The 14381-nt window shown below is 42.9% G+C and overlaps 1 protein-coding gene across 1 annotated transcript in view; it reads left to right on the top strand.

The window, feature by feature from the left end:
- The window catches only part of Cstpp1 (centriolar satellite-associated tubulin polyglutamylase complex regulator 1), a 162696-nt gene that overhangs the window by 55632 nt on the left and 92683 nt on the right, over window positions 1-14381 (top strand). Inside the window, 1 exon segment of the mRNA XM_052726637.1 lies at window positions 12375-12505. Within this exon segment, the coding sequence (XP_052582597.1) occupies window positions 12375-12505 (131 nt within the window).

Here is a 14381-nt window from a genome sequence, read left to right as displayed (position 1 = left end):
GTTCTCTGTTTCATGTGGCGCTGGAGATTTGTGCATGCCAAGCAAGCACTCTACCAACGGAGCCACAGCCGCAGCCTGACAGAGTCCTCTTACTCCACATCCACTCTAAAGTAGACTTTGGTTGGTGCTAAGGAGATGACTCTGCTGGTAACGTGCCTACTGTGTGAGTATGAGGTCTTGGACCTGTGTTTTAAAATGAGAAAAGAAACAGGGTCGTCATGGTGCACACCTGATCCCTAGCCCTGGGAAGGCAGGAAACAGGAAGCCTGTGGGGCTTTCTGGCCAGCCAGTGTAGCCGAATCATGGAGCTACAGGTTCAGTCAGAGATCCTGTCTCAAAAAATAAAGGTGGAGAATGAAAAAGCAAGACACTCAACACCAAACTTTGACCTTTACAAGCATACATGTGCACATGTACCTGAACATACATGAGCACGCATGCACTAAGCATACACATACAAAAATGTTTTGGTTATAACTTCCATATCTCATTTTATCAGGCAGTTCTACAACTATGCATACTAGGTATTTGGCATCAATATCTTACCCTTCTTTTTCACTGTGGTAAAAATATATGACCTAGTCAGGCGGTAGTGGCGCATGCCTTTAATCCCAGCACTCCAGAGGCAGAGGCAGGTGGATCTCTGAGTTCAAGACCAGCTTGGTCTACACAGCAAGTTCCAGTATAGCCAGGACCACACAGAGAAACCCTGCCTCAAAAGCCAAAATTGTTTAAATGGCCAAAAATTTACCACTTTTAAGTGTACAATTGCGTGGCATCATATGCATTTAGAGTGTCCTGTGAGTATGATCACTAGAACATTTCATCTTCTGGAGGAACTCAGCACCCATTAAGCACTAACTCCTTAGTTCCTGCTTCCTTTAACTCCGAGCCACTGTCATGCTACTCCTGTGTCTACAGCTTGACTATTCTACGAACCTCATGTAAGTGGACTCATTAATATTTATCCCTTTGTGACCAACTTAATTCATTTAGAACAATGTCTTCAGGTCGTCCGTATTGTAAATATTTCATTTTCTGTTGCTGTAAAATACATAAAGAGTGAAGGATTCGTGAGGGCTCAGTGTTTGGAAGTTTCAGTCCGTGTTTCAGTGGCCCCTTTGGGTGGTGGCCAGGCAGCACAAGATAGCAGGAGCAGTGGAGGGAGGTGCTCACCTGTGGCCTGGATGCAGCAAGAGAAGAGACCCGGTCTCTATCTCCTGCTTAAGGACGTTTCCCATTTTGCTTTTCCATTTCCTGTCAGGGAGTTCTGGGGTTGCATCTGCTTTTGGACTGTTGTGTATTATACTGCTCTGAGCATGGATGGGCAAATATGGCCTGTGTCTCTGACTTCATTTCTTGTGACTGTGTACTCACAAGTGGAACTGCTAACATACACAATAATTCTATACTATTTTGCTTTCTAAGACATGTTTATATTTATTACTATTTACATGTCTCTCTTGCCACTTAGCTTTTATTTTTTTTTTAAGATTTACTTATTTATTATGTATACAGTGTTCTACCTGCATGTGTCCCTGCATGCCAGAAGAGGGCACCAGATCTCATTACAGGTGGTTGTGAGCCACCATGTGGGTGCTGGGAATTGAAACCTGGTCCTCTGGAAGAGCAGCCAGTGCTCTTCACCACCGAACCATCTCTCCAACCCATCTTTTTTTTTTTTTTTAAAGATTTATTTATTTATTACATACACAGAAGAGGGTGCCAGATCTTATTACAGATGGTTGTGAGCCACCATGTGGGTGCTGGGAATTGAACTCAGGACCACTGGAAGAACAGCCAGTGCTCTTAACCACTGAACCATCTCTCCAGCCCATCTTTTAACTTTACTTAAGTAATTTTTTTTTTATGAAAGGTTGGCAGGAAAATGGTTTTCTTTTGCTTCTCTGTGCTGTGAACTAAACTCTGGCCGTTGTATATGCTAGGTAAGTACTCTACCACTGAGTTGTTATTTATTTCCAGTACTGAAAAGTAGCTGTCAATATGGCTTTTCCAGAGGTTTATTGTCCATATGTGCATTGGTGTTGGTGTTGTTATTGGGACAGGGTCTCAAGCCCAGGCTGGTCTTGAGCTTCTTAAATAGCTAAGAGTGACTTCATGCCTCATCCTTCTTCTGAATGTACTCCCTGAACACTGTGTGGTTTTTACTTACGTTGTGTAAGTGAGATTCCTTACAGCACAGGACTGAGAAATGTCTAGGCTGGCACTATGGCTCAGTGGATAAAGGCATCTGCCTCCAAGCATGATAGTCTGAGTTCAATCCCCAGAACCCGAGTGGTGGGAGAGAGAATAGACTTGCACACACATGCACGGGCACCCACACCTGTATGCTCACAGAGGCTATCACAAATAAATAAATAGATAGATAGATAGATAGATAGATAGATAGATAGATAGATAAATGTTAGAAAGAAAGAGAGAATGCACCTGTATACTCACAGAGACAATCACAAATAAATAAATAAATAAATAAACAAACAAACAAATAAATAAATAAATAAATGTTAGAAAGAAAGAGAGAATGCACAAGCAAGTGAGATTGAAATGGGGGCATGTGCCTTTAATCCTAACACTTGGGAGACAGCGGCAGACAGATCTCTGTGAATTGGAGGCAAGCCTGATCTACATGAGTTTCAGAGCTACATAGTGAGACCCTGTCTTTAAGAAAGAAAAGAAAAGAAAAAGAAAAAAGGAAAGAAATTAAAATTTAGTAAGAAAGTTGAAGGTTTTTTTTTTTTTTTTTTTTCCGAGACAGGGTTTCTCTGTGTAGCTTTGCGCCTCTCCTGGAACTCACTTGGTAGCCCAGGCTGGCCTCGAACTCACAGAGATTCTCCTGGCTCTGCCTCCTGAGTGCTGGGATTAAAGGCGTGCGCCACCACCGCCGGGTTTTTTTTTTAAGGTATTCAAAAGAAACTGATTGTTTTCATAGTACAACACTGAATCATTGAGATAAACTACTTAACTACTTAATCATGGGCCTATACCACTCTTATTGTATTATTGTATTAGGATAAGAATGCTGGCTAATTTCAGGATGGGAGGCTAAAATCTTTTTAGATTGTGAATTAGCGTATAGAAAAATGTCTGCCGTAAATCAAACAGTGAAGGGAAAGATGAATAGGAATCTCACTGACACAACTTAAGTAAAACATAGCTCTCTGAACAGATGAAGACAGGCCTCTTCTACATCCCAGAATCTAATCAATATTTATATGTATAATTCAGCTATCATTTGGCTTAAAAGGGCTTATTGGGAAATATTATTATTTTTACTATTTTCTATAGAGAAAATATTTTACTGTTTAAAATAACCCTGTACTTTTCAATTAAAACCTGTTTTTATGTTCAAGCTATCTGTATATTATTTCTCCTGCAATTGTACATAAAATGTTCTTACATTCAAAAAGAAAGGACAAATACTCTTGCACTCTTACTGAATGAATGCAGTGGACTTGATCTCGGAAAGGTAAAGCAACATGCACAAAGAAGCTTTAAACAAAATGGGTGCTTGCAAGCTACATGAGGCCCCGAAAGAACCTGTGTGACACCAACTCTGGAGTCAGTAAGCATAAAATACCAGAAAGAAGGTGACTCTAGCAATAGCAGTAGCAAAGTCATACAGGTTCAGACGATCCCTGGGAAGAAGAGAATGGAATCAGCAGCAGCCCACTCTTCAGTTTTATCACCATCGTGAATGATGAATCCTATCTAACAAGATTCGGTCTATTCCCAGTACACTCGTTTGAGGACTTATTTCCACACAAAGTCATGTAATCTTGAATAAGAACAAAAGGTGATGACTTAGAATGAGCAGACTAGAATTTAATACTTCTAGTTTTTAAACAGGGTGTTGCTGAGGAAGGGGTTTTATAATCCCTAAGAGCCTCAGATAAACGGTATTGGAGGGCCCGTGAGATGGCTCTGTGGGTAAAGGTGCCTGCTGCCAAGCCTGATGAACTGAGTTCAAGCCCTGGAACCAACATGGTAGATGGAGAGAACCAACTCCAACAAATTGTCCTCTGACTTTCACAAGTGTACTGTGCCATGAACACACACACACACACACACACACACACACACACAAATCAATATAGTATTGGATTTTCAGTGAAATTTTTAGATGATGGTAATGGAAATAATGGAAACCTTTTGGGGAATTCTAGTAAGAACAACAACCAAAAAAAAAATCAAATAACCTAAAAGTTATAGCTACAGACACAAAAGAAACAGGATGAAATTTACCTTAAGTTCTTAGGAAGTGTGGTGGTGCACTGTAATAATCCTAGCTCTCAGGAAACGGAAACAATAGAATCTCCGGTTTCGGGTCTGCCTGGGTTGTTGTAGCGAGATCCTGTCTCAGAACAATTGTTTTTGGGGGCAAATATGCAGCTTAGTGGTAGAGTGCTTCTCTGGCATGTGCAAGGCTCTGCTTGACCTCTAGCACATCCAAGAGAAGAAAAGGGTTTTAGTGCAAGACAGACCAAATAGCCAAATATCTAGTTTGAGGGCAAAACCAAGAAATGATGTTAGTCCTGATTTGAAAAAGCTTAAGGAAGGAAGGAAGGAAGGAAGGAAAGAAGGAAGGAAGGAAAGGGAAGGGAAGGGAAGGGAAGGAAAGGAAAAAGGGAAGGGAGGGGAGGGAAGGAAAAAGGAAAGGAAAGAAAGAAAGAAAGAAAGAAAGAAAGAAAGAAAGAAAGAAAGAAAGAAAGAAAGAAAGAAAGAAAGAAGAAAGAAAGGAAAAAGAAGGAAGAAAGGAGAAAAAAGAAATGAGATGTCTGTGAAGTAGGTGATCTGGTAGGAAAACAGAGAAAAGCTGTCGTGAGGTCTGGCTGAGAATTCCATCAGAGGGGAAGGAAGGCTTTGCAGGTGTCTGAGGAGGAGCTTCTTACCTGCAGCACTAGACATGGACAAGGAGAGCTGGGTGACAAAAGAGATGTGTGTGTGTGTGTGTGTGTGTGTGTGGACAGTGAAGAGAAGAGATGGCAGGGCTGGAAGGCGTGAAGGACAGAAGAAGCAAGACCCGCGCAGCAGAGAGCGTGATGCAGCGGCAGGGTCCTGGAGAACGTGCCAAGGAGAAGCAGCCTTTGTCCGGGCCCTTCTGCACAGCTAGGCGGTGTTTCCCCAGGGAAAGTACAAACCTAATTACTTTGAATTTCAAGTGAAAGTAGGCAAAGTCTTGGAAGCACTGTTACCAAGAGCTCTTTCAGAGGCCTTGGGTGAAAGAATCAAAGACCTTGTAAGAAGACAGAGGACATTTATGGCAACCTGATTGTAAATATAGCTTGTGAAAAGCATTTTTATGTTTGCTTGTTTTTGTTTTTTGTTTTTTTGAGACAGGGCTTACCCTGGCTCTTCTGTAACTTGCTCTATTAGACCAGGCTGGCCTTGAACTCAGAGATCCACCTACCTCTGCCTTCCAAGTGCTGTCATCTTGCTTCTTTGCTGATGCTCAGCGGGAAAGGAGCTGAATCAGTAGTTCAGCAGTGAGTCATAGAAGCTTGAAGAAATGTGTTTGGAAGCCTGAAGACTTCAAAAGGGAGTTTGAAACTCTGGCAGGTGGGTGTGTGGTACACACTTGTAATCCCAGCACTTAGAAGACTGAGGCAGGAGCATTGTGAATTCAAGAACATACGGGGCCAGCAAGATGGTTTAGTGGGTTAAAGTGTGTGTGTGCAGTCCTATGACCTGAGTTCAGCCTCAGCCAACATTAAAACAGGATAATTGCCCCGAGGTTTGTGGGCCAGCCGGCCTGGAATATTCAGCATAATAGAAATAACAAAAGAGACCCTGCTTTGGCAAGGTGGAAGGAGAGAACCCAACTCCTGAAAGTTGCCTTCTGATCTCCAAATGTGTGCCATGGCACTCATGTGTTCACACTCAAACACACATCATACACACATGTTCCCGCACATATAATAAATAAAAATGAAAAGAGAGAGAACATTCTGGCCTGTGTAGTAAGACTCTATCTTTAAAAAGAAAAGGGAGGCTGGAGAGATGGCTTAACACTTAAGAGCACATACTGCTCTTGCAAAGGATCTGGGTTTGGCTCCCAGCACCCACATTGAGCAGTTCACAACTACCTATAACTCTAACCCCACTGGATCCAAGGCCTGCCCTCCTGCCTAAGGCACCTGTGCTCATGTTCACACACATACACACACACACACACACACACACACACACACACACACACACACACACACACAATGAAAAAGAAAGAAATTAAGCTCTGGCAGGAATTTGACTATTACAAAGATCCTGGACAGGTGAGAAGGCTCAGTGGATACAGGTACCTGCTGCCACGCCTGATAGTCTGAGTCCCATTCCTTAGACCCACACGGTAGGAGAGACTCCACTCTTCCAGGTTGTTCTCATGGGACACAGTGGCATGCACACACCCACACACATACAAAATAACATAAAAATACTAGTAAACCAAGGTCCTGCAGGGAGAGCTTACTCTCAGAGAAGCAGCATATGAGAACTAAGCCCCTTGGCCTAGCCTTCCTGGGGAGTTGACCTGTATGGAAACAGGCTCCTCCAGCCTCAGCAACAGGCCTATTTGGGACAAGTGCTCTATTCCACTTCTATTTTAGGGAGATTCTTTTTAGGATCTGGTGGCTGCATTTGAAGTGACCAGTGAAAGAAACTAGCACTTCATCTTTCCCCTGCAGAGACGTTTCATAGCTCTTAAGGCCTGTGGGATAAGTTTTTCTCTTCCTAATGCAGGAAAAGATATCACTGATACTGCAGTCTGAAAATGAACTCTGCTGAGATAGTTACTTCGGCAGAAGACGGACCTCAGTTTGAAATGCCAGTGCTTTAAGCTAGGGCTAGAGTGACCTGAGAGGCTTGCCTGGGTCTGTCACTGTTTCAGAAACTATCACATCTGCCACAGTGACGGCTCTGTTTCCCCGGTTGGTCCATCTACATAGTGATTGAGGATTGATTAGTCCCTATTGAATTCTTCCAAAGTTTGGGACTAATTTTTTTGTTTTGTTTTACATTACGTATTACTTATTTGTAATGACAATACATGGAGATCAGAAAAAGACCACTTTTTTTAAAACTTTTTCTTTTTCCTTTTTTGTTTTTGAGACAAGATCTATGTATCCCTAGCTAGCTTTGACTTCACTATATAGACCAGGCTTGCCTCAAACTCACAAAAATCCGCCTGCCTGTGCCTCCCAAGTACTGAGATTAAAGATTCGCACTACTGTGGTGGTGGCCCACGCCTTTAATCCTAGCACTCAGGAGGCAGAGGCAGGTGGATCTCTGTGAGTTTGAGGCCAGCCTGGTCTAGAAAGTGAGTTCCAGGACAGCCAGGGATACACAGAGAAGCCCTGTCTTAAAAGAAACAGGGCGATGCGCACTACCATACCTGGCCTGGAGGACAACTTCAGGTCATCTGGCAAATGCTCTTACCTGCTGACCCATCTCTCTAGCCCAATTTGGGGTTATTTTAGAATTCAAAGATCTTGGATATTCTGCTTATAACTAAGCCATTGTTGGCAATGAGAAGACAAAGTTTCTCAGTCGTCACCTGCAGTGTGGCAGGCTCTGCATTTGGGTTGGTTTTTTTCTAAATCACATTATTGATTGAGTTAGAGTATGAGCGTGGATGTATCTGCGTGTGTGTGTGTGTGTGTGTGTGTGTGTGTGTGTGTGTGTGTGTACATACACACAAGTGCCATGGAGTGCACTTGGAGACCAGAGGAAAACTAGCTAGAGTCAGTTCTCTCTACATACCATGTGGGTCCCAGGGATAGAACTCAGGTCAACGACAGTCTTGATGGTAGATGCCATTACCTACTGAACCATCCAGCTGGCCTGGTCTCTGTGTTTTATTCCAGTTGGACTCACTTTTTTATTGCTTCAGAGAATGTACAGTCAATAAACCCAACAGTTTTCCTGATTCATATCTGCGTATAGAAGCTCATTCCACATGTACTACATTTGAAAAACCACCTTTAGAAAATCCTCCTGCACACAGGATCATTACTCCCCTACCCCCCAGTGGGCACACTGCACAGTAGACTAACAGAATGGCAGATAGTAACAGGGCAGTGAAGCAGAAGGTATTAGAAACACCGGCTGAATTCATGTCTAGAAAGGTCTTTGTAGCTCTGTAGAAGACAGTGGGTAAAGGCAACTTCTGTTCAAGTGTGCTGTAAACCACTTCAGAGTTCTGCAACCCAGGCCGAGCGGTCATGCTCCACTGACTTCTCTCACCAAGTTACCATTGCCAAACTCTGCAGCAGATAGGCAATGCAAAGAAAACATTTAAGAGCTTTAGGCCTTATCTCAGCTTTACAAGGAAGGAAAGAACAAATCCAGGGATTGTTACATCAGGGACCAATTTGTACAGAGGAACGTAGCTTTGGAGTGTGCCAACTTTTTGAAGAACAAAACTCCAGTCTTTCAGAAAAACCCCAACAATTGAAAGAATGAAAGAATTTTCATAGTGAAATTTGAATACTCAGGGGTTTATGCTACACAGGAATTCAATGACAGTGTCTGTGACATCATCATGATGTCAAGATGGAGTGTAAAGTCACCCAGTGTATGACCTGGTCTAGGCTAGAGTTTGTTCCTTGGTAAGAGGGAAAAACCTCCCACTCAAGATATGCCTGTGCACTGAAATTCCCGTCTACACAAGGAAAACTGATATACACAAGATAGTAAGCATGACCAGGGTCCTCCGTGAGACAAAGAAAGCATCAGTAATAGTCTGAAGACAACAAAAATTGGGAAGTAAAGCCACAAAATTAAACAAAAACAAGTGTATTTTTTTTTTTTTTTTTGGTTTTTTCGAGACAGGGTTTCTCTGTGTAGCTTTGCGCCTTTCCTGGAACTCGCTTTGGAGACCAGGCTGGCCTCGAACTCACAGAGATCCGCCTGCCTCTGCCTCCCAAGTGCTGGGATTAAAGTTGTGCGCCACCACCGCCCGGCGCAAGTGTATTTTTAAAGTGGGGACTCTTAAACTGTTTCTAGGTACAGCCTCGTTTTGAGAATTTTCTTCTCCTGTGTTTGTGTGTGTGCATTTGTGTGTGTGTGAACGTGGGCACATGTGTGCAACAGAGTGCGTGTGGAAGTCAGATGGCAGCCTGGGGTGTTGGTCCTCACCTCCCACCTTGTTTGAGACAGAGTCTCTTGTTTGGTTGTCTACTGCACAGTTGGGCTATGTAGCCAACAATATTTGGCCATTCTCCTGTCTCCGCACCACCCATCTTCTGCCCCCACCTCCCACCCCCTAGAAGCACTGGGATGGCAGAGGTGTGGCTACAACTCTAAAGTACAAATGAGAGTAGAGTTTCTCTACTCTCTATTGGGAATATGTAAGCAGTACTGAAATTACTGAGAAACCATAACATTGTTTTACAGAAAGGCTACCATGTATTTTCTCACCAATATATGAGGGCCCCAGCCCCAGTTTCTTCAGGTCTTCACCAGCAACTCACCAGCAACTCCCTCCCTCCCTCCCTCCCCCCTCCCCCCTCCCTCCCTCCCTCCCTCCCTCCCTCTCTCTCTCTCTCTCTCTCTCTCTCTCTCTCTCTCTCTCTCTCTCTCTCTCTTTTTCCTTCCTTCCTCATAGATAATCTAATAGATATGAAGTGGTGCTCCATTTTGATTTGCATTTCCTCAAAGATTAGTGATATATTTTTATTTTTTGTTTTTTGAGGCAGGGTTTTTCTATGTAATAGCCCTGGCTGTCCTGGAACTCACTCTGTAGCCCAGGCTGGCCTCAAACTCACAGAATACACCTGCCTCTGCCTCCCAAATGCTGGGATTAAAGGCATGCGCCACCACTGCCTGTCTGATTAATGATACTTTTAATGTTGATCTTTCCATTTTATTTTATTAAAACTGTATAGCGCCTGGCTGTGCTGGTGCACGCCTTTAATCCCTGCACTTGGGAGGCAGAGGCAGACAGATCTCTGTGAGTTTGAGGCCAACCTGGTCTACAGAGTGAATTCCAGGACAGCCAGAGCTACACAGAAAAACCCTGTCTCGAAAAAACAAAAATAGGGCTGGAGAGATGGCTCAGCAGTTGAAAGCACTGACTGCTTTTCCAGAGGACCCCGGTTCAATTCCCAGCATCCACATGGTAGCTCACAACTGTCTGTAACTCCAGTTCCAGGGGATCTGACACCTTCACAGACATACATGCAAACAAAACACCAATGCACATAAAATAAAAATTAAAAAAAAAATTTAAAAACAGAAAAAACAAAAAAAAATCTTTATTACAAAGAACCTGCAAATAAAAGGTAATTGTGCAGTGAAATTAACCAGAACCAAAGTCTACCCATTCAGTGAATGACATACAGTGAGCGCAGCCATTCTGAAGGTGAAGAGCTTCACGTTGCATTGTATGACCTGAATTCATCCCTGGAATTCACAGGGTAGGAAGAACTGACTCCCACAAGTTATCCTCTGACCTCCACATGTATGCCTTGGCTCTCATATCTCCTGCCATCCCAAATAAATGAATAAGTAAGTAAATAAATAATAAAACATGTAAATAAAGCATATTGTATCACTAGAGACTCATAAGTGAAATATGATGGGCCTGCGTTGCATTGGGGACAGAATCACAAGACGCCTGTTGCATTTGAGAATGCTGCATCTAAGATAGTATTTAAAACCACATCAAGGGCCTGGAGAGATGGCTCGGTGGGTAAGAGCATATACTTGCAGAGGGCCCAAGTTTAACCCCTAGCATTTACGTTAGGTGACTCCCACCTGTCTGTCACAGCAGCTCCATAAGGATTGAAAACTTTTGGTCTTTGTGGGCACCTGCATTCTTGTGTGTGTGTATGTCCACACACACACACACACACACACACACACACACACACACACTTAAAATTAAAAAAAATTGTACTAAGGATGTGATTTCATCATCGTTAGTTCCTTTGCAGTTTAGATCATGACCTAGACACCAACTTTCTGCCCTGAGTATAAAACATGCTTTGAGACTTTGGGAAGCTATTCTTTGCCCGATAGCTTTATAAATTTAGGATACAACGTTATCATTTTAGTCTCCATTTTCTGGAAATGCAGTCTGCCCCATCTCTCTCTCCTGGCTCATTTGCTGTATTTCTCATTTTCCTTATGTAAGATGACAATGGCATTGCCATAAACTTTATGGGTAGATTAACCCTTTCATAACTTTAAAGGCCTCTCTTCTGTACCACGCCTTGCCAGATGCTCTCTGCTGACTTGTGGTGTGTTAAAAGTTGATTTCTGTGGTAGTTTTCCATGAGAAGAGTATTTAATCTGGTTTTTCATCACAGCACTGTTAATATTAGAAAGGCTGATTTTATCCTAAATGATAACATATTCTGTTAAAGATGGTAGACAGTCTCCCCTGAGGGGAGCTTGTCTGTGAGAAGGGAAATGGACTAGATGGCTCTTGAAATGTTTTCTTGTTCAGTTCAGTGATCCATAGCCTCCTTTGAGATGGCCATCGGATGAAAACTGGAGTTTGGAATTACTAATGTCCCCTTGCTGCTTGCCACTTTTGGGTCAGGGTCTCTGGCCACAAAACTGAACATGTGTGACACTCTTCATTTTCCTGTTAGGGAATTTAGGAGTTCCTGGAGTCTGCAGGCTGCCCTTGCTGGTGGTGATTACCGGATAATTGCCTAGTCTCCTATGCAGTTTCCATTTTTAGATTACACTGGCCTCTACAGCCTCTCTTTCTTTGGCAGGAAAACCCAAAAGCAACAGAGTACATTTTTTCCTTCTGTCCCTGGCCCAGTTTAAACAATGACTCACATGGGCCCTGGGGCTTTGCTTCACATTCTCATTGAGGGGCCACTTCTTCCTTGTTCTAGTTTGTGTCTAGTGTTCCTCTGGAACCTTCCTCTCCTTTGTCCCATGGGATGTGTCTGTGGTTCTTGTTGGGGTGGACACAGTACAGTACTACCCCTGAAATAGACAGACAATCCAGGTCTGTCATCAGCCATGCCCTCCTTGTACGGAAGGAGGCCTTTAGGGAAGCAAGGCCTGCTCAAGGCCTTTGCAGTGCTGGTGGCATGAAGGAGAAGTATTCTCCAGAAGAAACAAGAAGCCGTTTCCTCCTGGTAAAGACAAGGATGCTCTAGTAACCTTAAAACTTCCTGGGAGGCACACGGAAGAGGTGGATGTGACCTTCCAGAGGGGCATAGTTGTACAAGGTTTCTTTAGAGAAGGACTTGATCAGTAGTTGAGCATTTTGCTAGTGGAAAACACAGACACCCTCCCCTGGTCATCAGTGGTTCTACCTGGTGTTACACTTCTCATTCTGATTCCAGCTTTCTGAAGTTCATCTAATGATGAATTCTTCATTTTTCTCTTTCCAGTTTTAACAGTGTATGCCAAGGAACTCACATTCTCTTTCGGGAATTCAGCTTTATCCAAGCCACACCTCACAATAGAGCATCATTTCTACGGGCCTTCTGGAGATGCTTCCGAACTGTAGGCAAAAACGGTGGTAAGTCTTCTTAACTCTATCTCCCCCATTTCCACCCTCCCCTTTTCTACCATTTCCAAACATTTTCCTTTTTAAAAAATAAGATTTATGTATTGGGTATGTGTTTATGTGTGTGTGTAGGTTGCAAAAGTGACCTATTTAATGTCTTTGGAATGCACATCTGGAGGTAACTGTACATTTGGAGGTCAGAAGATAACTCTGAGGAGTTGGTTCTCTCCTTCTACCTTGTGGGTTCTGCGTATTGAACTCAGGTCATCAGGCTTGGTAGCATGTGCCTTTTTACCTTCTGATCCATTTTGTCAGCCCACATCTGTCTTGATTATGGTCCTATAAATATGGTTTAACTGCAGGCTTTGGAATACTTTATTTTGAGGAGATGACTATGCTGTGTCAGAAATTTTATTAGCCATCATCACAATGATGCCCATTAAGAACCAAGTGTAGTTCTGAACACATGAGGTGTAATAACTTCCTTAACCTTCACAGCAGCCCTCTCTACTGGCTACTCTACTCTGCATCTTCCAAATAATGAAACAGAACCAGAGAGCTAAGTAATTTGGAAGATTACAAAGTAAATGACAGGCCAAGATTAATACCCTTGCAACCTGACTCCAAAGCTCTTGCTCTTGGTGAATATTAGATGTCCTGTAATAAATAAAAAGAACAAAGTAAATACAGAGAGACTGCATTTTACATGCTACATTTTACAGCATTTCACTTACTGCATTTTGCAGCTTTGTGTTCTTTACAATTTCAAGCTCTGTGGCAGGTTCCTATCATGCAGGGATATAGGCACCATTTCTACAATAGTGTGTTGTTCTCTCTCTCTCTCTTTCTCTCTCTCTCTCTCCCTCTCTCTCTCTCTCTCTTTCTCTTCCTGGTGATTCCCTCAGTATGTCTAACTCTTTCATCATCACTACATATTTTGTAGTGGTTTTGCTCAGTGATCTTTGATCTCACTGTGGTTTTGTTTTAGGGCCATGACTGATGCCTATGTAAGACACTGGACTTCATACTTCAAGTGTTGTACATATTCTGAATGTTCAGTGAGCCATATTCCATCTCTCTCCCTCTCCTTGGGCCCCTCTGTTCTCCAAAACAGAACATTGAGATTAGGCAATTACTAACCCTGTAGTGGCCTCTAAATGCAAGGGAAAAAATTGAGTTATATCACTTGAAATCAGAACCTAGAAATGCTTAATTTTAGGGAGGAAGGGCATGTCAAAACCCAAGAGAAGCCAAAAACAAGGCTTCTTCTATCAACGAGCCAATTGTGAGTGTAAAGGAAACACCTTGAAGAAAATGTTTTTGGGATGCCACTCAAATGATAGGAAGAAAAACTGTTGAGCTGGACATGGTAGCTCACACCTGTAATCCCAGTCCTTAGAAGGTTGATGTAGAAGGATTGTGAGTTCAAGGATAGCCTATGCTATCAAAACTCATGTGGGGGGAAAGGAGGGGGAGAGGAAGCCGAGAATTAACTCAGTGGCTAAGAGCACTTGTTGCTCTTGCAGAAGACCCAAGTTCAGTGCCAAGCACCCACACGGTGACTCACCATGTTAGAGTAAGTGGGTGGGCACAGTGTTCAGCTGTTTTCATTGAGTTTATAAGCAGTTCTGTGCTTCTTTATGTATGGCCATTTTAAAAAGTGATCCAGTATCTTATTAGATCATTTCAACTGTCCTAACAAACAGATAATATGGGTATTATTTTGCCCACTTTGTAACTGATGAAATTGTGTCACTTGGAGGAGGGTCGCACAGGTGGCCCCCTGTCAAGCTGCAGTGGACCTGGATTCATTCACTTGATGGCTCACACAGTGCTTTTCCACTATTCCGCTTCGATTGCTGCGTCATTGACATGTAACCCCTAGAGA

This window comes from Peromyscus californicus, unplaced genomic scaffold, assembly GCF_007827085.1.
Source record: "Peromyscus californicus insignis strain IS unplaced genomic scaffold, ASM782708v3 Scaffold_7__1_contigs__length_154581171, whole genome shotgun sequence".
Classification (NCBI taxonomy): domain Eukaryota; kingdom Metazoa; phylum Chordata; class Mammalia; order Rodentia; family Cricetidae; genus Peromyscus; species Peromyscus californicus.
Note: the sequence above shows the minus strand (reverse complement) of the source record. Positions and strands in the feature narration are given on the sequence as shown.